Source organism: Pongo pygmaeus, chromosome 20 (assembly GCF_028885625.2).
Source record: "Pongo pygmaeus isolate AG05252 chromosome 20, NHGRI_mPonPyg2-v2.0_pri, whole genome shotgun sequence".
In the NCBI taxonomy this organism is placed as follows: domain Eukaryota; kingdom Metazoa; phylum Chordata; class Mammalia; order Primates; family Hominidae; genus Pongo; species Pongo pygmaeus.
This window is the reverse complement of record NC_072393.2, coordinates 18,307,675-18,334,085: the sequence shown is the minus strand read 5'-3', so window position 1 is coordinate 18,334,085 and position 26,411 is coordinate 18,307,675. Positions and strand designations below refer to the sequence as shown.

Genomic DNA, 26,411 nt, shown 5'->3' with positions numbered 1-26,411 from the left:
ACATGGTGAAACCCCGTCTCTATTAAAAATATGAAAAATTAGCCGGGCGTGGTGGCAGGTGCCTGTAGTCCCAGCTACTCGGGAGGCTGAGGCAGGAGAATGGCGTGAACCTGGGAGGCGGAGCTTGCAGTGAGCCGAGATCACACCGCTGCACTCCAGCCTGGGGGACAGAGTGAGACTCCGTCTCAAAAAAAAAAAAAAAGAAATTTTTCTATAGAGATGGGGTCTCTCTATATTGCCCAGGCTGTTCTCAAACTCCTGGTCTTGAGCAATCCTCCTGCCTTGGTCTCCCAAAGTGTTGGGATTACAGGCGTGAGACACTGTGCCCGGCCTCCATACAAAGACTCGTACATGAATGTTCATAGCAACTTTATTTCTCATAGCCAAAAGCTGCAAACAACCCCTATATCAACTGGTGTATAGATAACAAACTATGGTCCTTTTGCACGATGGAATACTACTCCACAGTAAACGGAATGAATAACGCCGTGGATGGATCTCTACACTGCAGCCAGATCAGCTTCTTCTGCTTACTCGGGGGAACGTTAGCCCATCCCTACCCCGGATGCCTCCTCCCATCTCAGATATGGGCTCTGTTTTGAGTGAGGACTACCCAGAGGTGGAAAATCTGCTTACTACGTTGCTCAGTCATTGATTTGATTTTATATATATATATATAGAAACAGTCTTGCTCTGTTGCTCAGGCTGGAATGCAGCCTGATCTCACTGCAGCCTCTGCCTCCCAGGTTCAAGTGATTCTCCTGCCTCAGCCTCCCGAGTACCTGAGACAACAGGCACCCGCCACCACACCTGGCTAATTTTTGTATATTTAGTAGAGATGGGGTTTCACCATGTTGGCCAGTCTGGTCTTGAGCTCTTGACCTCGAGTGATCTGCCCGCCTCAGCCTCCTGAAGTGCTGGGATTACAGGCATGAGACACCACACCAGTCCAGTCATCAGTTTTAAAGTTGTAATGGCCAGTTTTAAGCCCAAATCTAAAGGTGTCTAATCCCAACAGCGGGCACAGAGGACCAGGTCTCCAAGGGGTGGAGAGAAGCGGGATCAGAAGGTGTGTATGCGGCCGGGCGCAGTGGCTCAAACGCCTGTAATCCCAGCACTTTGGGAGGCTAAGGCAGACAGATCACTTGAGGTCAGGAGTTCGAGATCAGCCTGACCATCATGGTGAAACCCCGTCTCTACTAAAAATACAAAAGTCAGCCGGGAATGGTGGCGCATGCCTGTAATCCCAGCTCCTCAGGAGGCTGAGGGAGAACCCGGGAGGCAGAGGTTTCAGTGAGCCGAGATTGCGCCACTGCACTCCAGTCGGGGCGACAGAGTGAGACTCTGTCTTAAAAAAAAAAAAAAAAAAAAAAAAAAAAGTGTGTATGAGTTCCTGTGGCTGCTGTCACAAACCACTATAGGCCTGGTGGCATCAAACAACAGAAATTTATTCTCTGACAGTTCTAGCAGCCAGAAGTCTGACATCAATGTGTCAGCAGGGCCATGTTCCCTCTAAAGGCTCTAAGAAATAACACATCTCATGCCCCCCTCCTGATTTCTGGTTGTTGCTGGCAATCCTTGGGTCCTCTGACTCGTAGACGCATTGATCTAACCTCTGCCTCTGTCTCCACGTGGCATCTTCCCCATGTGTTTCTCTGCATCTCTTCTCTACTTCATATGAGGAACCAGTCACTGGATTCATCCATCCTCCTCCAGTAATAACTCTTTTAATTTAACCAGTTACACCTGCAAAGACCCTATTTCCAAGTAAGCTCATGTTCTGAGGTTCTGGGTGGACATAAGTTTTGGGGGGACACAACCCAATTTCAGAGCCTCTATTGTCAGGTGAGGAGGGGACGCTAGCAGGCTCAGGGTGATGGGAGCCATGGCAGGTGTGTGGGCCAAGGTTGGAGGCCATGTGGGGTCTGAATCATCCCCTCCCCAAACCCAGGAAGAAAATAAAGAAGAAAGAGGTGGGGCACGGTGGCTCACCCCTGTAATCCCAGCCCTTTGGGAGGCCAAGGCAGGAGGATCACCTGAGATCAGGAGTTCGAGACCAGCCTGGCCAACATGGCAAAACCCCATCTCTACAAAAATACAAAATTACAAAAACTACCCAGGCGTGGTGGCGCTCACTGTAATCCCAGGTACTCAGGTTGCTGAGGCAGGAGAATCACTTGAACCCACGAGGCAGAGGTTGCAATGAGCGGAGATTGTGCCACTGCACCCAGGCTGGGTGACAGAGAGAGACTCTGTCTCAAAAACAGAAAATAAAAGAAAGAACAAAGAAAGGAGAAAGAGTTGGTGTTCAACTCTTGGTAAATGCCTGGATTGCTATTGTGTCCTTGGCCAAGCCATTGCCCTCCTCTCCCGGCCTCAGTTTCTCTGCCTGTGAAATGAGGCACAGGAAGTTGGGCCTGAAGACCTCCAAAATGCTTGCTAAGGTTTAAACACAGGCCAGGCACAGTGGCTCTGGCTGGGCGTGGTGGCTCACACCTGTAATCCTAGCACTTTGGGAGGCCAAAGCGGGTGGATCACCTGAGGTCAGGAGTTCGAGACCAGCCTGACTAATATGATGAAACCCCGTCTCTACTAAAAATACAAAAATTAGGTGGGTGTGGGGGCGGGCGCCTATAATCCCAGCTACTTGGGAGGCTGAGGCAGGAGAATTGCTTAAACCCGGGAGGCAGAGGTTGCAGTGAGTCAAGATCACACCATTGTACTCCAGCCTGGGCGACAAGAGCTAAACTCTGTCTCAAAAATGATAATAAGGTTAAACACGTTTCAGGTAAGAGCTGGGGTCTTTCTCAGATCCTGATGTTAGATCTGGGAGTTTCCTATGTTGTCCAGAGGGGATTCCAACATGTTTCTATTATAGATTGAGAAAAACAGTAGGCCAGGCATGGTGGCTCATGCCTGTAATCCCAGCACTTTGGGAGGCCGAGGCGGGTGGATCACTTGAGGTCAGGAGTTCGAGACCAGCCTGACCAACATGGTGGAAACCCCATCTCTATTAAAAATACAAAAAGTTAGCTGGGCATGGTGATGGGCACCTATAATCCCAGCTACTCCAGAGGCTGAGGCAGGAGAATCGCTTGAGCCTGGGAGGTAGAGGTTGCAGTGAGCCAAGATCACACCACTGCACTCCAGCCTGGGTGACAGAGCACGACTCTGTCTCAAAAAAAAAAAAAAAAAAAAATTAGAGAGAGAAAAACCCAGCCTTATTTTGGGGGAGCCGTCGGGGCTGCAGCATCTAATACCAGGGACGGTTGAAGCAAGGGGCTGGATTTAAAAAATGACCTCCCGGAGGCAGGGCCTCCCCATAGGGTAGGGTATTGTAGTCCTGAACTCATTTGCATACAAGGCAATCCAGCCAATCGGAGCCTAAGGCCATGGGCCCATGGTCTGGGTTTGGCCCATCCTGAGGTTCCATCCCAGGGTGTCAGTCCCACGGCTGGCCCTGTCCTCAGAGGTTTGTCTCCCGCTGGTCTCGACCACCATCATGTCCACCACAGGGGGTCCAGGAGCCAGCCCCCTCCAGCTCCTTCTGCCCCAAGAAAAACAGACGGTCCTCACTGGTGGGCAGGAAGCCAGGGGGCTTCTTGCTTCCAGCGGGGAGTTCTTCAGGACCCTGGGGAAAAGTGAGAAAAAGAGACCCCATCAGAGACCCTGTCCCCACCCTGTCCCGTGTCAGCTCATCTCCCAGATGGGCCACCGATGACCTGGCGGGACGGGGCGTGCACAGAATTGCACACTATCCCCTTGCTCAGTGCACGGGCCGGTCCTGCCCCTTCTGCCTCCAAAATTTCCATGCGCTTCTCTTCCTCACTCACATGTCACCTACAGCCCAGGCCATCAACACTTTCTCAGATGCCTGCTATAGTTCCTCCCTCTTCTCTCTGCTTCTCTGCCCGTTCACCTTCAAGAAAATAAATATTTCTGGCTGGGCACGGTGGCTTGCCCCTATAATCCTAGCACTTTGGAAGGCCGAGGTGGGCAGATCACTTGAGCCCAGGAGTTTAAGACCGGCCTGGCCAACATGGCAAAACCCCATCTCTAACAAAAATTAAAAAATTAACCAGACTTGGTGGTGAATGCCTATAATCCCAGCTACTCAGGAGGTTGAAAGATGGGAGAATTTCTCGGGCCATGGAGGTTGGGGCTGCAGTGAGCCATGGTCATGCCACTACACTCCAGCCTGGGCAATAGAGTGAGACCCTATCTCAAAAAAAGAAAAAGAAAAAAAAAAGACAAAAAGAAAAAAAAACACAAATAAAACAAAGACAACAAAAAAAGAAAATAAAATAATAAAGAACAAAAAAAAAAAAGAAAAAGAGAGAGAAAGAAAAAAAGAAAAGAAGAGAAAGGAAAAGAAAAGAGGAAAGAAAGAAAAGATAAATACTTCTCTAGGGCAGCTGGAGGGAGCTTTAAACACCTTCAGGCAAACCCCTCCCCTCCCAATCCCCTTCTCAGTCAAAGCTGTTGCTGTCTGTGGCTGGTTCCTCTTCTCCTAACTCAGGGTCAATCAACGTCACCTCTCCCAAGAGGCCACCCCTGACTTCCCTGGCTAAAGTTGCTCCCCATCACAGCATCCGGTTTTATTATCCTTTGAATGTTTATCATGCTGAGACCCTACATGTTTTTCTTTTTAGCTTGCTTGCTTGCTCTCTCGCTCCCTCTCTCTCTCTCTCTCTCTCTCTCTGTCTTTTCTTTCTTTCTGACAGTGTCTCGCTCTTGTTGCCCGTGCTGGAGTACAATGGCACAATCTCTGCTCACTGCAACCTCCGCCTCCTGGGTTCAATCGATTCTCCGGCCTCAGCCTTCCGAATAGCTGGAATTATAGGCACGCACCACCACACCCAGCTAATTTTTTGTATTTTTAGTAGAGATGGGGTTTCACCATGTTGGCCAGGGTGGTCTCGAACTCCTGACCTCAGGTGATCCACCTGCCTAGGTCTCCCAAAGTGCTGGGATTACAGGGGTGAGCTACAATGCCCGCCTCTTTCCTTCCTTTCCTTACTTCTTTTCCCTCCCTCCCTCCCTTCCTGCTTTCCTTCCTTTTTGACGAAGTCTTGCTCTGTCACCCAGGCTGGAATGCAGTGGTGCGATCTCAGCTCACTACAACCTCTACCTCCCGGGTTCAAGTGTTCAATTCTCCTGCCTCATTACCCCGAGTAGCTGGGATTACAGGCACACGCCACCATGCCCGGCTAATTTTTGTATTTTTAGTAGAGATGGGGTTTCGCCATGTTCAACAGGCTGGTCTTGAACTCCTGGCCTCAAGCGATCTGCCTCAACCTCCCAAAGTGCTGGGATTACAGGCGTGAGCTACCATGCCCGGCCTGAAGCATCTGGTTGTATTATATTTTGAATGCTTATCACATACTAAGATAGACCCTACACGTTTCTCTTTTTAGTTTTCACCTGCTGCTGCTAGATGAGGGTGGGGTGGGGGGTCTCAGACCATAGCCCAGAGCAGGACTGGGTACACAGCAGATGCTCAATAAATGAGAGAATGGAACAGGGATTCCAAAACAGGGGTAGGCATAGGATCAGGTCCCCCAGGGACAGCATTTTCCAAACTCTGGGAATTCACAAAGCAACCACGCGGTTTTAGCCAAAATCGGTTTACCATCTGTTGTGTTTCTTATGTAAGTTTTTTCCCCAAGTTGACTCACTTTTGAATTAAGTAATTTTATTTTAAGAAGAGACTTTACATCAATACCCTAACGGCACACCAGTTTCACCTGCCAAAGATTGGAAGTCACTGTAAAAACAGATAACGACAAAAAGGAATAGTATTCAACTTTGTTCAGTCCTTATGAAGGGAGATAATAAAAACTTGAAGATGAGGCCGGGCTCGGTGGCTCATGCCTGTCATCCCAGCACTTTGGGGGTCTGAGGTGGGTGGATCATTTGAGGTCAGGAGTTCGAGACCAGCCTGGGCAACATGGTGAAACCCCATCTCTACTAAAAACATAAAAATTAGCTGGGTGCAGTGGCATGCACCTGTAGTAGCAACTACTCAGGAGGCTGAGGCAGGAGAATCGCTTGAACTCGGGATGTGGCGGTTGCAGTGAGCTGAGGTTGCACCACTGCACTCCAGCCTGGGCAACAGAGCGAGACTCTGTCTCAAAAAACAAACAAACAAAAAGGAATAGATTAAACTCTGTTCAGTCCTTGTGAAGGGAGATAAAAACTGTTGAGGATGAATCAGCTCCCAATAGAGTCTTTTGACTGGAGATAATGAGTGATGGAGAAAGGTGCTGATATACCATGTCCCTCCCCTGAGCTATGGTCATGCCCCAAAGCCACTTGGCTGTCTCCAGCTCTGGGAACCCAGCCTAAGACTGACCTTGACCAAGTTGTCATCCAGGATGGCCACTTCTTCCTTGGGGGCCACTGATGCTGTCTGCCGTGCGAGGTCCCACCACAACAATCCCGGGGCCAGGGTGCTGCGCTTAGTGGGGCCTGAGAGGCGGGGAGAAACGGAGAAATCCAGGCATTTAGTGAAGGAGTCATGGGGGTTGGAGACCAGGCCCTGGGAAGGAGAAAGGAGATCCCTGGTCTATGAAGTCTAACAGGCTCCAGTCCCACTGAGGGACCCTGGCAAGCCTCTGAGCCTCAGTTTCCTCATCTACACAGTGAAGTTGTAATAAAACATCAGTGAGGCCAGGCATGGTGGCTCATAATTGCACTTTGGGAGTCTAAGGCAATAGGATTGCTTAGAGTTGCCCAGTAGTTGGAGACCAGCCTAGGCAACATAGCGAGACCCCATCTCTACAAAATATTAAAAAATTAGCCAGGCATGGTGGTGCGTGCCTCTAGTCTCAGCTACTTGGGAGGCTGAGGCAGGAGGATTGCTTGAGCCCAAGAGGTTGAGGCTGCAGTAAGCCGTCATTGTGCCACCGCACTCCAGCTTGGTGACAGAGTGAGACCCTGTTTCTAAAACAAAACAAAACAAAACAAAGACATTAACGGATGGCTGGGAGGGTCCAGCACACAGTTCCATTCACTGCTGCATCCCCAGTGCCTAAAATAGCGCCCAGCACAGAGGAGGACTTGATAAAGGCCTGATGAATGTGAAGTCTGAGACTCAAGAAGTGTGAGCAGGTACTGTTATCACTACTGATTTTCCCCTCTTCGTCTCCTTCTACTTTTCCGTGGAATTTAGAATTCCCTAACAAGTGCGGAGTCACCGGCAGCTTTAGAAGATATTTCAGCACCAGGGATAGCGCCACCCGCCCCATCCCATATCCTCTACTGAGGACTTAATCTTGTGGGGGAGAGGAGTTGCAGGCGATGCCTCCGTTTCTGCCTCTGCAAAATAGGGCAAGCTCTGAGAGGTGCAGGGTTGTCAAGAAAGCAACATAGCTTTAAAGGGTGTAAATGTGAGCCGGGCACGTTGGCGCGCGCCTGTAGTCTCAGCTACTCGGGAGGATGAGGTGGGAAGATTGCTTTCAGCTCAGGAGTTCAAGGTTGCAGTGAGCCATGATCGTGCCACTGCACTCCAGTCTGGGTAACAGTGAGACCTGTCTCTTTTCTTTCTTTCTCTCTTTCTCTTCTTCTCTTTCTCTCTTTCTCCTTCCTTCCTTCCTTCTTTCTTTTAGATGGAGTCTCACTCTCTCGCCCAGGCTGGAGTGCAGTGACGCAATCTTGGCTCACTGCAACCTCCACCTCCCAGGATCAAGCGATTCCCTTACCTCAGCCTCCCAAGTAGCTGGGATTACAGGCACCTGCCACCATGCCCAGCTAATTTTTTTGTATTTTTAGTAGAGACGGGGTTTCACCATGTTGGCCGGGCTGGTCTTGAACTCCTGACCTCAGGTGATCCACCCGCCTCAGCCTCCCAAAGTGCTGGGATAACAGGCATGAGCCACCACGCCCAGTCGACCCCGTCCCTTTAAAATAAACTATCTATCTATCTATCTATATATCTATATATATATACACACACACATATGTATATATATACTTTCTTTTATGTATATATATTCATAATTTTTATATATTCATAATTTCTTTTATGTATATATACATAAAAGTGTGTATGTATGTGTATATATATACATAAAAGTGTGTATGTATGTATATATATATACATAAAAGTGTGTATGTATGTATATATATATACATAAAAGTGTGTATGTATGTATATATATATACATAAAAGTGTGTATGTATGTATATATATATATACATAAAAGTGTGTATGTATGTATATATATATATATACATAAAAGTGTGTATGTATGTATATATATATATACACACACACTTCTTTTTTCCTCACAAACTTTTTTTTTTCTTTTAAAATTATAGGTACACCCCAGGTGCAGTGGCTCACACCTATAATCCCAGAACTTTGGGAGGCTGAGGTGGGCGGATTACTTGAGCCCAGGAGTTCGAGACACATGGCAAAACTCCGTCTCTACTAAAAATGCAAAATTAGCCAGGCATGGTGGCACACACTTGTAATCCCAGCTACTCAGGAGGCTGCGACATGAGAATCGCTTGAATCTGGAAGGTGGAGGTTGCAATGAACTGAGATCACACCACTGCACTCCAGCCTGGGTGACAGAGTGAGACTCTATCTCAAAAATGATGATGATAGTAATAATAATAATAATAAGGTGCAAATGTGTACAGCACTCAGTGGCCGTTCGGCCAATGAGAGCGTCCTTTCTCCCCTCCCTGCTGGGTGGAGCCTTGAGGCAGAGAGATGAATGGATGACCTCTGAGGCCACATGCTCTTTTTGTCTACCTGTCAGGCAGCTGATGAGGGCTCCGCACAGCACAGTGGTCAGCGTGCCCAGGGCACCGTAATAGAGATAGGAGATGGCGTAGAAACTGTCAGCTAAGGCGGGTCGGCTGGCGTCCATTCCTGAGCTGCAGGTTGGAAGAGACAGACTTGAACCTCCTCTTTTATCCCCTGCCCGCACTCAAAAGCTGTTCCCACCTCACTCCCTGCTTCCTTCCCCCAACTGCCATGGCCTAGCACAGACCTCCATTACTGTCTGTCCAGATCTGTGCAGTAGCCAATTCTCCTTCCCTCCAGGTATCCCATCCCCACCCCAAACGTCCTCCACACACAGCCAGAGGGCACATTACTAAAATGTAACTCAGATCACCTGCTGCTGCCCGTCACCCTCTGTGGCTCCCTGTCACCCTCAAAATCCAACCAAATTAAACTCTCAGAAGAAAACATAAGTCGGAATCTTCGTGACTGCAATTATTTCTTAGATATGACGCCAAAAGCAAAAGCCACCAAAGAAAAAAATAAATCAATTGGACTTCATCAAAAATTAAAAACTGGCTGGGCATGGTGGCTCACACCTGTAATCCCAGCACTTTGGGAGGCCGAGGCAGGTGGATCACGAGGTCAGGAGATCAAGACCATCCTGGCTAACATGGTGAAACCCTGTCTTTACTAAAAATAAAAAAATAAATAAAAATTAGCCGGGCCTGATGGCGGGTGCCTGTAGTCCCAGCTACTCGGGAGGCTGAGGCAGGAGAATGGCATGAACCCGGGAGGCGGAGCTTGCAGTGAGCCGAGATCACACCGTTGCACTCCAGCCTGGGCAACAGAGCGAGACTCCGTCTCAAAAACAAACAAACAAACAAAAATTAAAAACTTCTGGCCAGGTATGGTGGCTCATGCCTGTAATCCTAGCACTTTGGGAGGCTGAGGCAGGCTGAGGTCAGGAGTTGAAACCAGGCTGGCTAACATGGTGAAACCCCATCTCTACTAAAAATATAAAAATTAGCCTGGCATGGTGGTGTGCACCTGTAGTCACAGCTACTCACGAGGCTGAGGTGGGAGAATCCCTTGAACCTGGGAGGTGGAGGTTGCAGTGAGCTGAAATCGTACCACTGCACTCCAGCTTGGGTGACAGAGTGAGACTCCATCCCCCCGCCCCCCAAAAAAAGAATTAAAAACTTCTGTGCATCAAAGGATTCTATCGAGAGAATGAAGACAACCTACAGAATGGGAGAAAATATCACATGCAAATTATACATCTGATCAGGGGCTTGTACCCAGAATACATAAAGATATAAAAATATGTAAATTATAACTCTCAACAATAAAAAGACAAATCACCCAATTTAAAAATGGGCAAAGGGTGGTTTTTTTTTTGTTTGTTTTTTTTGTTTGTTTTTTAATTTGAGGCAGGGTCTTGCTCTGTTGCCCAGGATGGAGTGCAGTGGTGGGATCATGCCTCACTGCAGCCTCGGCCCCCTGGGCTCAAGCAATCCTCTTTGCCTCAGCCTCCCAAGGATCTGGGACTACAAGTGTACACCACCATGCCCAGCTAATTTTTTCATTTTTATTTTTATAGAGATGGGGTCTTTCTATGTTACCCAGGCTGGATGGGCAAAGGGTTTGAATAGACATTTCTCCAAAGAAGATGCACAAATGGCCAATGAAAAGATGCTCAACACATGAAAAGATGCTCAACATCATTATTCATCAGGGAAATGCAAATCAAAACCACAGTGAGGTATCACTTCACACCCACTAGGATGGAGAATAATGAGTATTGGCGAGGACGTGGAGAAGTTAGAATCCTCATATGTTGCTGGTGGGAATGTAAAATGATGTGGCCGCTGTGGAAAACAGTCTGGTAGTTCCTCAAAAAGTTAAACATAGGCCAGGCGTGGTGGCTCAGGCCTGTAATCCTAACACCCTGGGAGGCCAAGGCAGGCGGATCATCTGAGGTCAGGGGTTTGAGACCACCCTGACCAACATGGTGAAACTCCTTCTCTACTAAAAATATAAAAATTAGCCAGATGTGGTGGCATATGCCTGTAGTCCCAGCTACTAGGGAGGCTGAAGCAGGAGAATCGCTTGAACCCAGGAGGCGGAGGTTGCAGTGAGCAGAGAACATACCACTGCACTCCAGCCTGGGTGACAGAGCAAGACTCCATCTTAAAAAAAAAAAAAAAAAAAAAAAAAAAAAAAAAAAAGTTAAAGAATTACCATATGATCCAGCAATTCCACTCATAGGTATATACCGAGAGAAATTAAAACATATGTCCATACCAAAACTTGTTCACGAATGTTTTTGGGTTTTTTGTTTGTTTGTTTGTTTTTGGTGGAGTTTCACTCTGTCACCCAGACTGGAGTGCAGTGGCTCCACTGTACTCTGCTGTAATCCCAGTACTTTGAAAGGCCAAGGTGTGTGGATCTCCTGAGGTCAGGAGTTCAAGACCAGCCTGATCAATACGGTGAAACCTCATCTCTACTAAAAATACAAAAATTACCCAAGTGTGATGGCACATGCCCGTGACCCAGCTACTCAGGAGGCTGAGACAGGAGAATTGCTTGAACCTGGGAGGCAGAGGTTGCAGTGAGCTGAGATCACGCCACTGCACTCCAGCCTGGGCGACAAAGCGAAACCCCATCTCAAAAAATATATATGTATTATGCTAAGACACAAAAGATCACATATTTTATGATTCCATTTACATGAAATGCCCAGAACAGGCAAATTCATAGAAACAGAAAGTGGATTCGTGCTTGCCAGGAGCTGGGGAGAAGGGGGAAGTGGGAAGTGATGATGGGGACAGGGCTTCTTTCTGGGGTGATAAAAATGTTCTTACGGCCAGGAACAGTGCCTCACACCTGTAATCCCAGCACTTTGGGAGGCAGAGGCAGGCAGATCACTTGAGCCCAGTACTTGGAGACCAGCCTGGGCAACATGGCAAAAACTCGTCTCTATTAAAAATGCAAAAAATTTAGCCCAGCATGGTGGTGCACGCCTATAGTCCCAGCTACTTGGGAGGCTGAGGCAGGAGGATCATCGGAGTCTGGAGGTCAAGGTGCAGTGAGCTGTGATTGTGCCATTGCACTCCAGCCTGGGTGTTAGAGTGAGACCCGGTCTCCAAAAAACCAAAAAAACAAAAAGCAAAAAAACCCACCCAAAAACCAAAAAATAAATAAATAAATAAATAAACAAAACAGAAAATGTTCTTGGTTGGCTGGGTGTTCACACCTGTAATCCCAGCACTTTGCAAGGCTGAGGTGGGCAGATTGCTTGAGCCCAGGAATTCCAGACCAGCCTGGGCAACATAGCCAGACCCTGTCTCTACAAAACATAAAAATAAAAACTAGCAGGACATGACAGTGTGCGCCTGTGGTCCCAGCAACTAGGGGGGCTGAGGTAGGAAGATTCCTTGAGCCCAGGAGGTTGAGGCAGCAGTGAGCTATGATCGCGCCACTGGACTCTGGCCTGGGCAACAGAGCAAGACCCTGTCTCAAAAAAAAAAAAGAAAAGAAAAGAAAAGAAAATGTTTTTGGGGCCAGGCACGGTGGCTCACACCTGTAATCCCAGCATTTTGGGAGGCTGACGTGGGCAGATCACCTGAGGTCAGGAGTTCAAAACCAGCCTGGCCAACATGGTGAAACCCCGTCTCTACTAAAAATACAAAATTAGAAAAAAAAAGGAAACATTCTTGAGTTAGATAGTGGTGATGGTTGCACAAATATACTAAATGCCACTTTTATTTATTTATTTATTTGAGATGGAGTTTCATTTTTGTTGCCCAGGCTGGAATACAGTGGTGTGATCTCAGCTCACTGCAACCTCCACTTCCTGGGTTCAAGCGATTCTCCTGCCTCAACCTCCCGAGTAGCTGGGAATACAGGCGCCTGCCACCACGCTTGGCTAAGTTTTGTATTTTTAGTAGAGACAGGGGTTTCCCCATGTTGATTAAGCTGGCCTTGAACTCCTGACCTCAGGTGATCCACCCACCTCAGCCTCCCAAAGTGCTGGGATTACAGGTGTGAGCCACTGTGCCCGCCTGGCCTAAATGCCACTTTTAAATGGCTAATTTATCTCAATAAAAAATAGAACCAGACCAAATTCTGGGCCTCCCTCAAGCTGAGAGGATCTCTTGAGCCTGAGAGGTTGAAGCTGCAGTAAGCTGAGACTGTACCACTGCACTCCAGCCTGGACAACAGAGCGAGGCTCTGTCTCAGAAAAACAAAACCAAAAAAGTACTAGCTTACTCTGGCTGCACCATATCTCCCACCCATCTCTCCTCCCATTAAATGCACCCTAACCTCAGTGCAGTTGGACTGGGACTAACCTGATTGTGGCCTCAGGGCCTTTGCACCTACCGTTCCCTCCACCAGGAATGCATTTTACTAATCAGGCTTCTTATACAGAGTTCAGGGCAAGTAAGTTTCCCTTCAAGATCACACCATCCTGGGCTCCGGTACACCCCCACCCTCAAGTCTGCTCACCTGGGGGCCCTGCTAGAGTCGTTAGCAGGGAGGAGAGCCGGGTCCAGGAGGCCAGAGGCGTTGACTGAGAGAGCCACGCAGCGGGCAGCCGACGACGGCAGGACCCTCATGGTCTGCTCGCTGGGTGGGTACAGCGTGGCGCCCAAGGCCACCCACAGCGACAGCGCCAAGCCCGCGCCCAGTCCCGAGAGGACGCCCTGGTGGCAGAGCCGGCGACAGGGAAGGGGAGGGGCCTGTCTGGCTCCCGCCCCCACCCCGCCCCAGCCCTCACCCCCGCCCCCGCGCCCGCCCCCGCCCCGACTCACCGGGGTGTTGCAGGCCGGCAGGAACATTCCTAAGATGAAGGCTCCCAGGAGGGGGCCGCTGATGACTCCCATGACGGTGAAGGAGCCCTGGGAGAGTAGGTGGAAGCGGGGCTGAGGGCGGAGCCCTCCCACCCCTCTGGGCCTCAGTTTACCCGCTGGGAAAGCGACACCTCAGGAACTCCACTGTGGGTCTCAAGGACTCCTCTGTGTCTCAGTTTCCCTAAAGGGGAGAGGACCCCCCTCTCGTTCCTGCCTATCTCCCTTGGGTTGGAGGCAAAGATACTGATTCTCTCTTGGGGGTGGCAGTCCCACCCTCAAGCCAGGGAGGCCCTTTCTTCTTCTTTTTTTTTTTTTTAGACAGAGTCTCACTTTGCTGTCCAGGTTAGTTGGAGTGCAGTGGCGCGATCTCGGGTCACTGCAACCTCCGTAGGGAGGCCCTTTCTGTCGCTACCCCTCACTTCCCAATTCCCCTGCCCCAAGCCAGCCAGCTGCATAAAAGTCCCCTGATGGCCTCTGGCATCAAATAGAACCTAGTTCTTAATCTCAGCGACTTGGAAGGCTGAGGTGGGTGGTTGCTTGAGGCCAGGAGTTCAAGACAAGCCTAGGCACGAAGCGAGACCCTGTCTCTAAAAAAATGTTTTAAAATTAGCCAGGCCAGGCGTGGTGGCTCACACCTGTAATCCCAACACTTTGGGAGGCAGAGGCGGGTGGATCACTTGAGGTCAGGAGTTTGAGACCAGACTGGCCAACATGGTGAAATCCCATCTCTAATAAAAATACAAAAATATAAGCTGGGCGCGGTAGCTCATGCCTGTAATCCCAGCACTTTGGGAGGCCGAGGTGGGCGGATCACGAGGTCAGGGGATCGAGGCCATCCTGGCTAACACGGCGAAACCCCGTCTCTACTAAAAATACAAAAAATTAGTCAGGCGTGGTGGCGGGCACCTGTAGTCCCAGCTACTCGGGAGGCTGAGGCAGGAGAATGGCGTGAACCCAGGAGGCGGAGTTTGCAGTGAGCTGAGATTGCGCCACTGTACTCCAGCCTGGGCAACAGAGCGAGACTCCATCTCAAGAAAAAAAAAAAAACAAAAATATTAGACGGGCGTGGTGGTGTGCACCTGTAATCCCAGCTACTCCGGAGGCTGAGGCAGAATTGCTTGAACTCAGCGGGTGGAGGCTGCAGTGAGCTGAGATCATGCCACTACACTCCAGCCTGGGCAACAGAGCGACACTCCATCTCAAAAAAAAAAAATAAGAAAGAAAAAAAATTAGCCAGGCATGGTGGCACACACCTGTAACTCCAGCTACTTGGGAGGTTGAGGTGGAAGGATGGCTTGAACCAAGGAGTTGGAGGTTGCAGTGAACTATGATTGGGCCTCTGCACTCCAACCTGGGACAACACAGTGAGACCCTATCTCAAAAAAAAAAAAAAAAAAAAGAAGTGAGTTCTGCCACTGACACATGTGACCTCTCTGAGCCTCAATTTAATGGCAAAGATGCCCCCACCTCTCAGTGAGACCAGGGCAGGGGGCAGGTGGGGTCTCACCTGGAGGACACCTCCTCCGAGTAGTGAGGACAGAGCTGCCACGGTGAGACAGGCCGATCCGTAGATGAGTGCTGTAGTGGACGGGGTTGGCACGGTCAATGGGGAGGGACTGCCCTGGCCTCCCACCCGGGTCTCCCTGAAACTCACAGAGCCCCTTGGAGATAATCACGAGTTTCCTGGGTGCCAGGCTCCGCAGCCGAGGTTTGATGAGGTCTTCTACAGTGACTGCAGCCATGGCATTGATGCTGGTGGACGCTGTGCTGTGTGAGGAAGGCGGCGGGGTGTCCTCAGGCCATATGGAGAGACCGTCCACACCATCTGGCCTGCCAGATCTCACCCAGCCTGAGGGCAGAAGTGGGGGTAACCCAGTCCTGCAAAGGTGAAGGAGATATCCACCCCTCCCCTCCCCAAAGACCTGAGACATCCCCACAGGAGCAAGGACATCTGTGACCAAGGGCAGGCAGGACAGACAGGCAGGTTCTGGTTCCAGAGGGACTGCAGTCACATGTGGGAGATTTGCAAAAGGGACAGTGAGGGCATGTGACCAGAAGTCCCGGAAGAGTGGAAACCACCTGAGTGTGTGGCCTTGGAAGGCAGAAGCAGGGGACTGCTTGGTCATGGCTGTGCCCCAGGGTTTAGAACAACAGTATCTGGGCTGGGCATGCTGGCTCACGCCTGCAGTGTCAGCACTTTGCGAGGCCAAAGCATGCAAATCACCTGAGGTCAGGAGTTCAAGACTAGCCTGGCCAACATGGTGAAACCCCATCTCTACTAAAAATACAAAAATTAGCAGGCTGTGGTGGCGTGGACCTGTAATCCCAGCTACTTGGGAGGCTGAGGCAGGAGAATCGCTTGAACCCAGGAGGTGGAGGTTGCAGTGAGCCGAGATGGCACCACTGCACTCCAGCCTGGGTGACAGAGCAAGACTCCATCTGGAAAAAAAAAAACAAAAAACAGTACCTGCCACATGGTAGATGTTCAATAAATATTTGTCTGGGGAGGAAGGAAGGAAAGAAGGAAGAAGAAGAGAGGAGGGCCAGGCGTGGCCCTGACAGGTGATAAGAAGGTAAACCCTTGCAGTTGGGGTCCCTGTGCCCAGGGCATGCTCTCTGCCAGCACCTACCTGAGCTGTCTTCTAGGGATCAAGCAGGAACTGGGACTGATGGACAGGTCCAGAACATTCCATGCCCCAGGGGGATGGCAGGCTGGGATAAGGAGGCTCCCAGGGGCTGAAATAATGCTCCATGAACAAGGGGGAGTGCTCACCTGAGGGTGCCACTGTAAGCACAGGCCAGGAAAAGCCCGGGGACTCCAGGCAGATCTTCGAAGATGTCCAGCACCAGCAGAGGCATGTACTGGGGAGAACTGGGGGTCAGCCTCCCAGACAGCAGCACCCTGAGGGCCGGGGCATCTATCTGTCCTGATGCTGCACATCCCCAGCACCCAGGATGGACAGCGCTCAGAGTCGGCATTTAATATGCATTTAGTTTTTGTTTGTGGTTTTTGTTTTGTTTTGTTTTGACACAAGATCTTGCTCTGTTGCCCAGGCTGGAGTGCAGTGCCACGATTGTGGCTCACTGCAGCCTAGAACTCCTGGGTTCAAGTGATCCTCCTGCCTCAGTCCCCCAGTAGCTGAGACCGCAGGTGTGCGCCACCATGCCTGGCTAATTTTTTTTAATTTTTAGTAAAGATAGGGGTCTGGCTGGGCACAGTGACTCACGCCTGTAATCCCAACACTTTGGGAGGCTGAGGCGGGTGGATCACTTGAGCTCAGGAGTTCAAGACCAGCCTGGCCAACATGGTGAAACCTCATCTCTACCCAAAATACAGAAATTAGCTGGGTGTGGTGGTTGGCACCTGTAGTCCCGGCTACTTGGGAGGCTGAGGCAGAGGTTGCAGTGAGCGGAGATCACGCCACTGCACTCCAGCCTGCACAATAGAACCAAACTCTGTCTCAAAAAAAAAAAAAGAAAAGAAAAGAAAGAAAGGCCGGGCATAGTGGCTCACGCCTGTAATCCCAGCACTTTCGGAGGCTGAGGCAGGTGGATCACCTGAGGTCAGGAGTTTGAGACCAGCCTGACCAATATGGCAAAACCCCACCTCTACAAAAAATACAAAAAAATTAGCTGGGCATGGTGGCGCATGCCTGTAATCCCAGCTACTTGGGGGCTGAGGCAAGATAATGGCTTGATCCCGGGAGGGAGAGGTTGCAGTGAGCCGAGGTTGCGCACTGCACTCCAGCCTGGGCAAAAGAGTGAGACTCTGTCTCAAAAAAAAAAAAAAAATGTGTAGATGGGGTCTCCCTATGTTCCTCAGGCTGTAATGTGCATTTGTTGATCAACTGCACGAACCTGAGAATTGTCACTGAGCCCCACTGTGTGCTGAGCCCTGGGATCCCTGTGAAGCAGGGACCCGTGTCATCCCCATTTTACTGATGAAGACTGTGAGGCAGAGGTACAGTCCCTCCCTGAAGTCACACAGTCCAGCAGTCCTAGATCTGACCTCCAGGGAGGACTGCAGATGGGGTGGTCCCGCGTACCCTCCGCTAACTCTGAACCCCATGGTCAGAACTCTACTTGGAGTGTGACCTAGGCATGAGTCCTGGCACCGCACACCCCCCCCACTTGCCCATTGACCTCGGGCAGTTACTTCCCCCCCGAGCCTCAGTTTCCTCATCTATAAAGTGGAAGCTGTGATCGCCCTGCCTTTCTCAGAAGAAAGATTAGATGGAGAACCAACTGCTGGTGAAGGGAACAGCATGAGGCACAGAGTAGACACTTGGGACATGGGAGACCAGAGCTGGTCATTATTATTATCACCAGCATGATTAGTTCCTGCTGGATTACAGTTTTTGTTTTTGTGGGTTTGTTTTGTTTTGTTTTTATTTTTGTTTGAGACGGAGTTTCTCTCTTGTCACCCAGGCTGAAGTGCAATGGCACCATCTCGGCTCACTGCAAACTCCGCCTCCCAGGTTCAAGCGATTCTCCTGCCTCAGCCTCCCGAGTAGCTGGGATTACAGGCATGCGCCACCACACGTGGCTAATTTTGTATTTTTCAGTAGGGATGGGGTTTTTCCATGTTGGTCAGGATGGTCTCCAACTCCTGACCTCAGGTGATCCCCCCTGAGCTTCCCAAAGTGCTGAGATTACAGATGTGAGCCATTGTGCCCGGCCTTGTTTTTTTTTTTTTTTTGAGATGGAGTCTGTCTCTGTCACCCAGGCTGGAGTGCAATGGCGCGATCTCTGCTCACTGCAACCTCCACCTCCCAGGTTCAAGCTATTCTCCTGCCTCAGCCTCCCGAGTAGCTGGGATTACAGGCATGCACCACCAGGCCTGGCTAATTTTTGTATTTTTCAGTGGAAAGGTAGTTTCACCATGTTGGCCAGGTTGGTTTTGAACTTCTAACGTCAAGTGATCTGCCCGTCTCGCCCTCCAAAAGTGCTGGGATTACAGGCGTGAGCCAGCATGCCCGGCCTGGGTCATGGTTTCATCTCCTCCTGAGCATCTCCCGGGGGATCTTTGGAACTCTCTGGAATTCTAGATCTGAAAGTGGCCCTTGTCTGCTCACACCTACTGAGGGCGGTCCATTGCCTCCCAGACTCACCTTTCCCATTCCTTGCAGATCCTCCTCTGAGCTCTTTATTTTTATTTATTTATTTTTTTTTGAGACAGAGTCTCACTCTGTCACCCAAGCTGGAGTGTAGTGGTGTGATCTCCCTTCATCGCAACCTCCGCCTCCCGGGTTCAAGTGATTCTCCTGCCTCAGCCTCCCGAGTAGCCGAGACTACAGGTGCGTGCCACCATGCCTGGCTAATTTTTATATATTTAGTAGAGACGGGGTTTCACCATGTTAGCCAGGATGGTCTCAAACTCCTGACCTCAGATGATCCACCCGCCTCAGCCTCCCAAAATGCTGGGATTACAGGCGTGAGCCACCGCACCTGGCCTCCTCTCAGCTCTTTCCTACTTCTCGGCCTTTGCACAGGCCATTCCCTCTGCTAGGAATGCTCTTCGACCTCAATCCCACCAAGGTAGTGAGGGAGTGTAGAGCCAACCAGGAGCCTGGGTAAGACTCACCTGGTCTGGGGCAGAGATGCGCCCCAGGAGGAGAGGGTCGCAGTCAGTGTAGAACACAAACATGACGATGCCACAGCAGGCAGCGCTGGACACGATCAGGAACAGGCCCACCTGGTTGATGAGCAGGGCCCTGGGGGAAGAGGCGGCCTCAGGCTTAGGGGACAGCCTCAGGCTGGTGAAGGGGGGCAGCATGTCCCAGAAACCCCCACTTTGCTCCCCCAAACACTCACAGCTTGGCCTGCTTCTCTGTGCGGCAAGCCACGTAGCGCTGCACCTGCGCCTGGTTCACGCCATACATGGAGAGCCACACCAACGTGCCACCCACCACAAAAGTCCAGAATGTATAGCGGCTCCTTGGGTCAGGGTTAAAGCTGGGTGGGGACAAGGCAAGTTAACCAGTGGAGATGTCACGCTGACTTCACCCTCCCAAGGGCCCCAGACAGCACTTCTGGACCTTATAGGGGACATTTGGAGTGGGTTTTGTTGGCCGGGCGTGGTGGCTCATGCCTGTAATCCCAGCACTTTGGGAGGCCAAGGCGGATGGATCACCTGAGGTCACAGTTCAAGGTCAGCCTGGCCAACACGGTGAAACCCCGTCTCTACAAAAATACAAAAATTAGCTGGGAATAATGGCGGGTGCCTGTAATCCCAGCTACTTGGGAGGCTGAGGCAGGAGAATCACTTCAACCCAGGAGGTGGAGGTTGCAGTGAGCTGAGATCGTGCCATTGCACTCCAGTCTGGGTGACAGAGCGAGACTCCATCTCAAAAAAAAAAAAAATAATGAAAATAAAAATAAATTAATTAATTAAATTAAAAATAAATGGAGTGGGTTTGACGTGTGCATAGGCATTTGCCAGATTGAAAATTCACGTATTTGTTTACTGAGTCATCTATCTACGCGCTCAAAAACCATTCATTCTTTGCCTAGCTGAGAGTTCAGAGCTGCTTTAGCCCCTAGTCTGGTCTGAGGGGAGGAGCAGAGAGCAGCGAGGGCCTCCTGGAGCAGGAAGCATTGGCTGATTTCTACCATCCCAGGGCACAAAGGGAGCCCAGCCCCATCCTCTTTTTTTTTTTAAAGATGGAGTTTCGCTCTTGTTGCCCAGGCTGGAGTGCAATGGCGTGATCTCAGCTTACCGCAACTTCTGCCTTCCGGGTTCAAGCGATTCTCCTGCCTCAGCCTCCCAAGTAGCTGGAATTACAGGCAAGCGCCACCACGCCCTGCTATTTTTTTTTTTTTTTTTTGAGACAGAGTCTCTCTCTGTCACCAGGCTGGAGTGCAATGGCGCCATCTCGGCTCACTGCAACTTCTGCCTCCCGGGTTCCAGCAATTCTCCTGCCTCAGCCTCCGAGTAGCTGGGATTACAGGCGCCCAGCAGCACGCCCGGCTAATTTTTGTATTTTTAGTAAAGATGGACTTTCACCAAGTTGGCCAGGATGATCTCGATCTCTTGACCTCGTCATCCGCCCGCCTTGGCCTCCCAAAGTGCTGGGATTACAGGCGTGAGCCACCGCGCCCGGCCTAATTTTGTATTTTTTAGTAGAGACGGGGTTTCTCGATGTCGGTCATGCTGGTCTCAAACTCCCAAACTCAGGTGATCACCCCGCCTTGGCCTCCCGAAGTGCTGGGATTACAGGCGTGAGCCACCGCACCGGTCCCAGCCCCATCCTACTGGAGTATCCTCTGCATTTTTCACTCACTCCATCAGGTTGATCCGGGAGTGGTTCTGGGCCAGCGTGAGCACCTGGCGGGGCCCGCCTACAAGCATGACACCACGTGCCAGGACAACCCAGAAGCCACTTAGCATCACCACGACCTGGAACACATCAGTCCAGACCACAGCCTTCATGCCGCCCTGCAGCATGGGACAGAGAGAGGGAGAGGGGCGGTTAGATGGGGGACCTGGCCTTCAGTGGCACCTGGGACTGATGCCCTTCTATGCCTCAGTTTCCTCCTCTCTAAAGTGGGATTAATAATAATACCTTCTTACTGTGTTGTTGTAAGAATTAAGTTAGTTATTTTATTTTTAAAGAAAAGGTTTCTGTCTGTTGCCCAGGCTGGAGTGCAGTGGTGTGATCACAGCTCACTGCAGCCTGGAACTCTTAGGCTCAAGTGATCCTCCTGCCTCAGCCTCCAGAGTAGCTGGAACTACAGCAGGTGCCACCATGCCTGACTAATTAAAAAAAAATTTTTTTTTGTAGAGCTGGAGGGAGGAGGTCTCACTATGTTGCCTAGGCTGGTCTCGAACCCCTGGCCTCAAGTGATCCTCCCACCTTGGCCTCTCAAAGTGCTGGGATTACAGGTATGAGCCACTGTGCCTAGTAGAATTAAACAAGTTAATAAGTGAAAAAGATTTGGAACATGACTTGACATATACGAGTGTCAGTGAGTGATTGCTGCCATTACTATTATTATCATTATATATTTTTTGAGACGGAGTCTTGCTCTGTCGCCCAGGCTGGAGTGCAATGGCGCAATTTCCACGCACCGCAACCTCCACCTCCCGGGTTCAAGCTATTCTCCTGCCTCAGCCTCCCGAGAGGCTAGGATTACAGGTGCGTGCCACTGTGCCCAGGTAATTTTTGTATTCTTAGTAGAGACGGGGTTTCACCATGTTGGCCAGGCTGGTCTCGAACTCCTGACCTCAGGTGATCCGCCTGCCTCTGCTTCCCAAAGTGTTGGGATTACAGACGTGAGCCACCGCGCCCGGCCGCCATTACTATTATTATCACTATGAAGATGATATCACTATCAAGTTCAGACCTGAGCCAGCCAAAGGTAGCCCTCCATGGGACCTCAGCCAGCCCCAGGATGAAGCAGGAGCTCACTTCCTGCTGGACGGGAAGCCAGAAGAGGTGGAAGCCTGGATCCAGCCATGCCTGAAGCTACCATACTTCTAGATTCTCAGCAATAAGCTTTTCAGATCACTTTTCACTATAAAGATGAGGACACTGGGTCCCAGATGGGACAGAGGCTTCCTCAGAAGAAAGGGGCAAGCCCAGAGTTTCCCCACAAGAGACACAGTGGGCCCGATCCCCCGTATGGAGTGGGTTCCCAGGGCCACTCACCACAGCCGTGTAGAAGGTGCAGATAATTCCGGTGGACAGGAGCGACGCCCAGATGTCCAGCCCGATCACTATGCAAAAAGAGGTCCCCCGTTAGGCCCCTGGGCGGGGCGCAAACTTAGTCTTGGGTTCTCCTCTCCCTCCCTTTCTCTTCCCAGACATGCTTCCCTAATCTCCCAGAGTCACACCTTGGTTCAGGATGAGGGCCGGTGCGTAGATTACGATGCCGGTGTACAGCATCTGTAGACAGAGTGTGGGGCGGGTGAGCAGGGAGGGCGTCTGGGCGAGTTGGGGATGGGGAGAGGAGGGAGAAGGGTGGTCCCAGCATATGGGCGGGGCAGATAGGCCGGGTCTTGCAGAGTGCAAGCGGGGTCAGGCCTGCTGTGGTGTGGGAGGGGACTGGTGGGGGCGGGGTCAGAACGGGAGGATGGGGCGGGGTCTTGAATGGCGGGGGGCGGGGCTAGTGAAGGCTGACGCTCTCTGGGTCCTGAGCGGAGGGCGGGGCCGAGGCCACTCACCGTGGCTACAATGTACTGCAAAGTCCCGCAGAGCCTCACTGCGCGGCTGAAGCGCATCTCCAGGTACTGCAAGGAGGGACTCGAGGTCACCTGGACAGTCCTTACCCGGGAGCCGAGGCCTCTGGGGTCCCTGGTCGGCTCTCTAGGTTGGCCTCTCCCTCCGGAAGCCAACCGCTCTCGCCAGATTCTTGCACGTGGGAGCCCCGCCGCACGCACGCACCCGTACACAGGTGCCATCCGGTGCCTGTGCGTACCCCATGGACCTGGAGGACTGGTCCATGCGTGTGCACGCGCCCTCCCACTTGCGCCTGACGGGCGCGGGCTCCTGGAGCAGCCACCGCTCAGCAGACACCGACGTGGCCCGCAAGCGCACAGTGTAGACAGTGCCCCGGGCCAATGATGTTGGCCGCCTAGGATATACCTGTCACGATTTTTTTTTTGGGGGGGGGATGGAGTCTCGCTCTGTCGCCCAGGCTGGGGTGCAGTGGCACGATCTCGGCTCACTGCAACCTCCTCCTCCCAGGTTCAAGCAATTCTCCTGCCTCAGCCTCCTGAGTAGCTGGGATTACAGGCGCGCGCGACCATGCCCGGCTAATTTTTGTATTTTTAGTAGAGACGGGGTTTCACCATGTTAGCCAGGCTGGTCTTGAACTCCTGACCTCGTGATCCACCCACCTCGGCCTCCCAAAGTGCCGGGATTACAGGCGTGAGCCACCGCGCCCTGCCACAATATTTTTTTTTCCTTTGAGACAAGAGTCTCGCTCTGTCTCCCAGGCTGGAGTGCAGTGACGCGATATCGGCTCACTGCAACCTCCCGGGTTCAAGCAATTCTCCTGTCTCAGCCTCCCAAGTAGCTGGGATTACAGGTGCCCACCACCGCATCCGGCTAATTTTTGTATTTTTAGTAGAGAAGGGATTTCACCATGTTGGCCAGGCTGGTCTCTAACTCCTGACCTCAAACCGTCCGCCCGCCTCGGCCTCCCAAAGTGCTGGGATTACAGGCGTGAGCCACTGCGCCCGGCCCTGGTCAAGATTTTAATTGCTTTACCCTCTCCCCTGGAGGGAGGTCCTGTAATTCGCCCATTGGACAGCTGGGAAACCCAAGCAGAGAGGCACGCCCCTTGCCCAAGATAGAAGAAAGCAGTGAAGCCGGGTTTCGAACCCCGGAGCCATCAGCAGTCCCCTCTAGCGCGCACACGTGGGTCTGCACGCCCGGGCAGGTGGGGGGCAGGTGTGTGTCCACCCGTGAGTACACACCTGTTCGAACCGGGCCCCGCCCCGCGCGCTCTTCCACCGAAGGAGCAGGACGCCAGGCTGTCTCTTCCTCCTTCCTGCGCCTCGCTGGGCGCCTGGGGCCTCTTCCTAGAACCCTCCCCACGTGTCTGCCTAGGGGCCCCCTCCGTTAAAGCACCGAGGTGCCATCCGCGTCCTCCTGTACAGAGGCTCAAAGCCCCAGCGCCTCCCCCACACGGGGTCCCAGCACTGCCAGTGGGGCGGGTCCTACCCCCGGGCCTCTGTCCGGTACCTCGTAGGTGCTGGTGAGCCCCAGGCGGTAGAAGACGGGCATGAAGAGCAGGGCGGTGAGGACCGAGTTCAGAAGCTGGCCTAGGCACATCCAGAGGAACTTGAGGCCATAGCGATAGGCCTCCGACGGCACGCCCAGCACCTGCACGGCCGACATGAAGCTGGCAGACAGCGACAGGCCCACGGGCAGGGCCGCCAGGCGCCGGCCCCCGGTGAAGAAGTCCTCAGCGCTGCGCTGCCCGCCCCGAGCCAGCCCGACCCACAACCCGATGCCGGTGGACACCAGAAGCATGAGGGCAAAGACCCCGTAGTCCCAGGCTCCGAAGGTGGGCCGTTCCCGGGTCTCCACGGCCTCCATGAGGGCGGGTGCGGAGGCCCAGCGCGTCCTCGGACGCCCTGCGTGCTCAAGCGGGGGAAGCTGGCAGGGGCCGAGGAGGCAGGACGGGGCGGGCGGGTGGGAGGATGCTTGGCAGCCTGTCCCCGCTCCGTCTGGGGTGGGAAGTGGCGAGAGGGCCCGGGGCTCCCTGGGTTAGGAATCTATGGGCTGTCGATGTCCGTGTCGGCCTCCTTGTCCCTGCTTTCTGTCTCTGCGTCTGCCCCTGCTGTCTGTCTGTCCTGCCACCTCGCCTCTCACTCTGGGTTCCGCTGTCCCATGCAGCCGGCTGTCTGTCCCTCTCCCTGGGTGCTGTGCTCAGCGCTGAAAGCTGGCGGTCGCCTTGGGGCTTACGGGAGCAGCTCGTGATTGTGGGTTGCAGATTTATTGGGCTCCCAGGTCACCACGACTCCGCCTCCAGACCTAGGGGCGGGCAGGACCCGCACCCTTTCAGCCCTGAACTGGGACAGACAGGCCAGGACAGGCTACCTGGGTGGCTGTAGGGGGTGGTATCGGGGAGGCCTCCCAAATGCCCCTCCATCCCCATGCATCCACCCATCCCCATGCACTGTGATCCCCTGATCACAGCTGTCACTGTCTGCTGTTGACAGGTGGGGAAATTGAGGCTCAGAGAGGGCATGTCACTTATCCAAGGCTGCACAGCCTGCTTCAGCACTCAAAGCCGCATTGTGCTTGAATACCTTGAGCTATGGGGAGCTCACTTTCATGCAGGACTGGGGTTCACTTTCAGGGTTTCAGGGGACCCATAAAGCAAACTTACCTGGCTTTACCACCCCCAGACTGGCATGTGGGCCTACCCCCTTTCTCTAGAGCCTTAGGGGGTGGGCATCACTGAACCCCGCTCTTGGGCTAAGCTGGCTGGGAGACATTCAGAGCTCAAGTCCTGAGTGGGTACATACTTGGGGAAGACTTTGCTCCTCCCTGGGCCTTAGTTTCCCCATCTGTAACAAGGATAAAATAGACCCTGCCTCAGAGGAATAAATGGGACTGGTAACAAAAGCCTGGTACATGATAAGTGCCTCATTCATTTATTCCTTTATTCATTTATCACTTCATTCATTCATTCATTGGTTCCTTTGCAGATATGCACTGAGAGTTGGCCCTGTGCCAGGCATAAATGGATCACTGAGGTGGTGCGGGAGGCCTTTAAGGTTATGAACCCGAATAAGTGGAGGCCATGACCACCAGGGAGGTAGGGTCTGGCTTGCCCCTATCATATAGATGAGGAAACCAGGGTTGGGTGTGGGAGAAAGTCTACTGCGGGGGGTCACGCTACCATGAGGACCAAGGAGCTGTCATCTTAGGGCCCTTCTCTGGGGGACCCAGGAGGACTTTGACCTCTGGAGGTTCTGGTCTCTGGGTTCAAGTCTCAGCTCAGCCTCCAACTTTCTGGGCAACCATGCATCTCCACCTTGGTTCCCTTCTCCATAAGCTGGTGGAATCTGAAATCCTGGGGGTTGAATGGCACAGCGTCAGAGGCCGGGCATGATGGCTTATGCCTGTAATCCCAGCACTTTGGGAGGCTGAAGTGGGAGGATCATTTGAGTCCCAGAATTCAAGACTACCCTGAGCAACATAGTGAGACCCCGTCTGTATGAAAAATACAAAAATTAGCGAGGCGTGGTGGCACATGCCTGTAATCCCAGCTACTCAGGAGGCTGAAGTGGGAGGATCGCTTGAGCGTGGAAGGTCGAGGCTGCAATGAGCTGTGGTCGAGAACTGCACGGCACTCCA

The 26,411-nt window shown here is 52.0% G+C and overlaps 1 protein-coding gene across 1 annotated transcript; it reads right to left on the bottom strand.

Moving 5' to 3' along the window:
• Positions 1 to 1,434: 1,434 nt before the first annotated feature.
• SLC5A5 (solute carrier family 5 member 5) lies at positions 1,435 to 24,641 on the bottom strand. Its single transcript, XM_054465277.2, has 15 exons — positions 24,285 to 24,641; positions 22,760 to 22,825; positions 22,430 to 22,481; positions 22,245 to 22,312; positions 20,877 to 21,031; positions 19,408 to 19,548; positions 19,178 to 19,307; positions 16,367 to 16,455; positions 15,248 to 15,360; positions 15,101 to 15,171; positions 13,555 to 13,641; positions 13,250 to 13,446; positions 8,765 to 8,889; positions 6,356 to 6,471; positions 1,435 to 3,631 (listed from the first exon to the last, which is right to left on the bottom strand). Exons 1-15 carry the CDS (start codon positions 24,639 to 24,641, stop codon positions 3,467 to 3,469), a joined length of 1,932 nt encoding a protein of 643 aa, XP_054321252.1. The 3' UTR covers positions 1,435 to 3,466.
• Between the last annotated feature and the right edge of the window lie 1,770 nt (positions 24,642 to 26,411).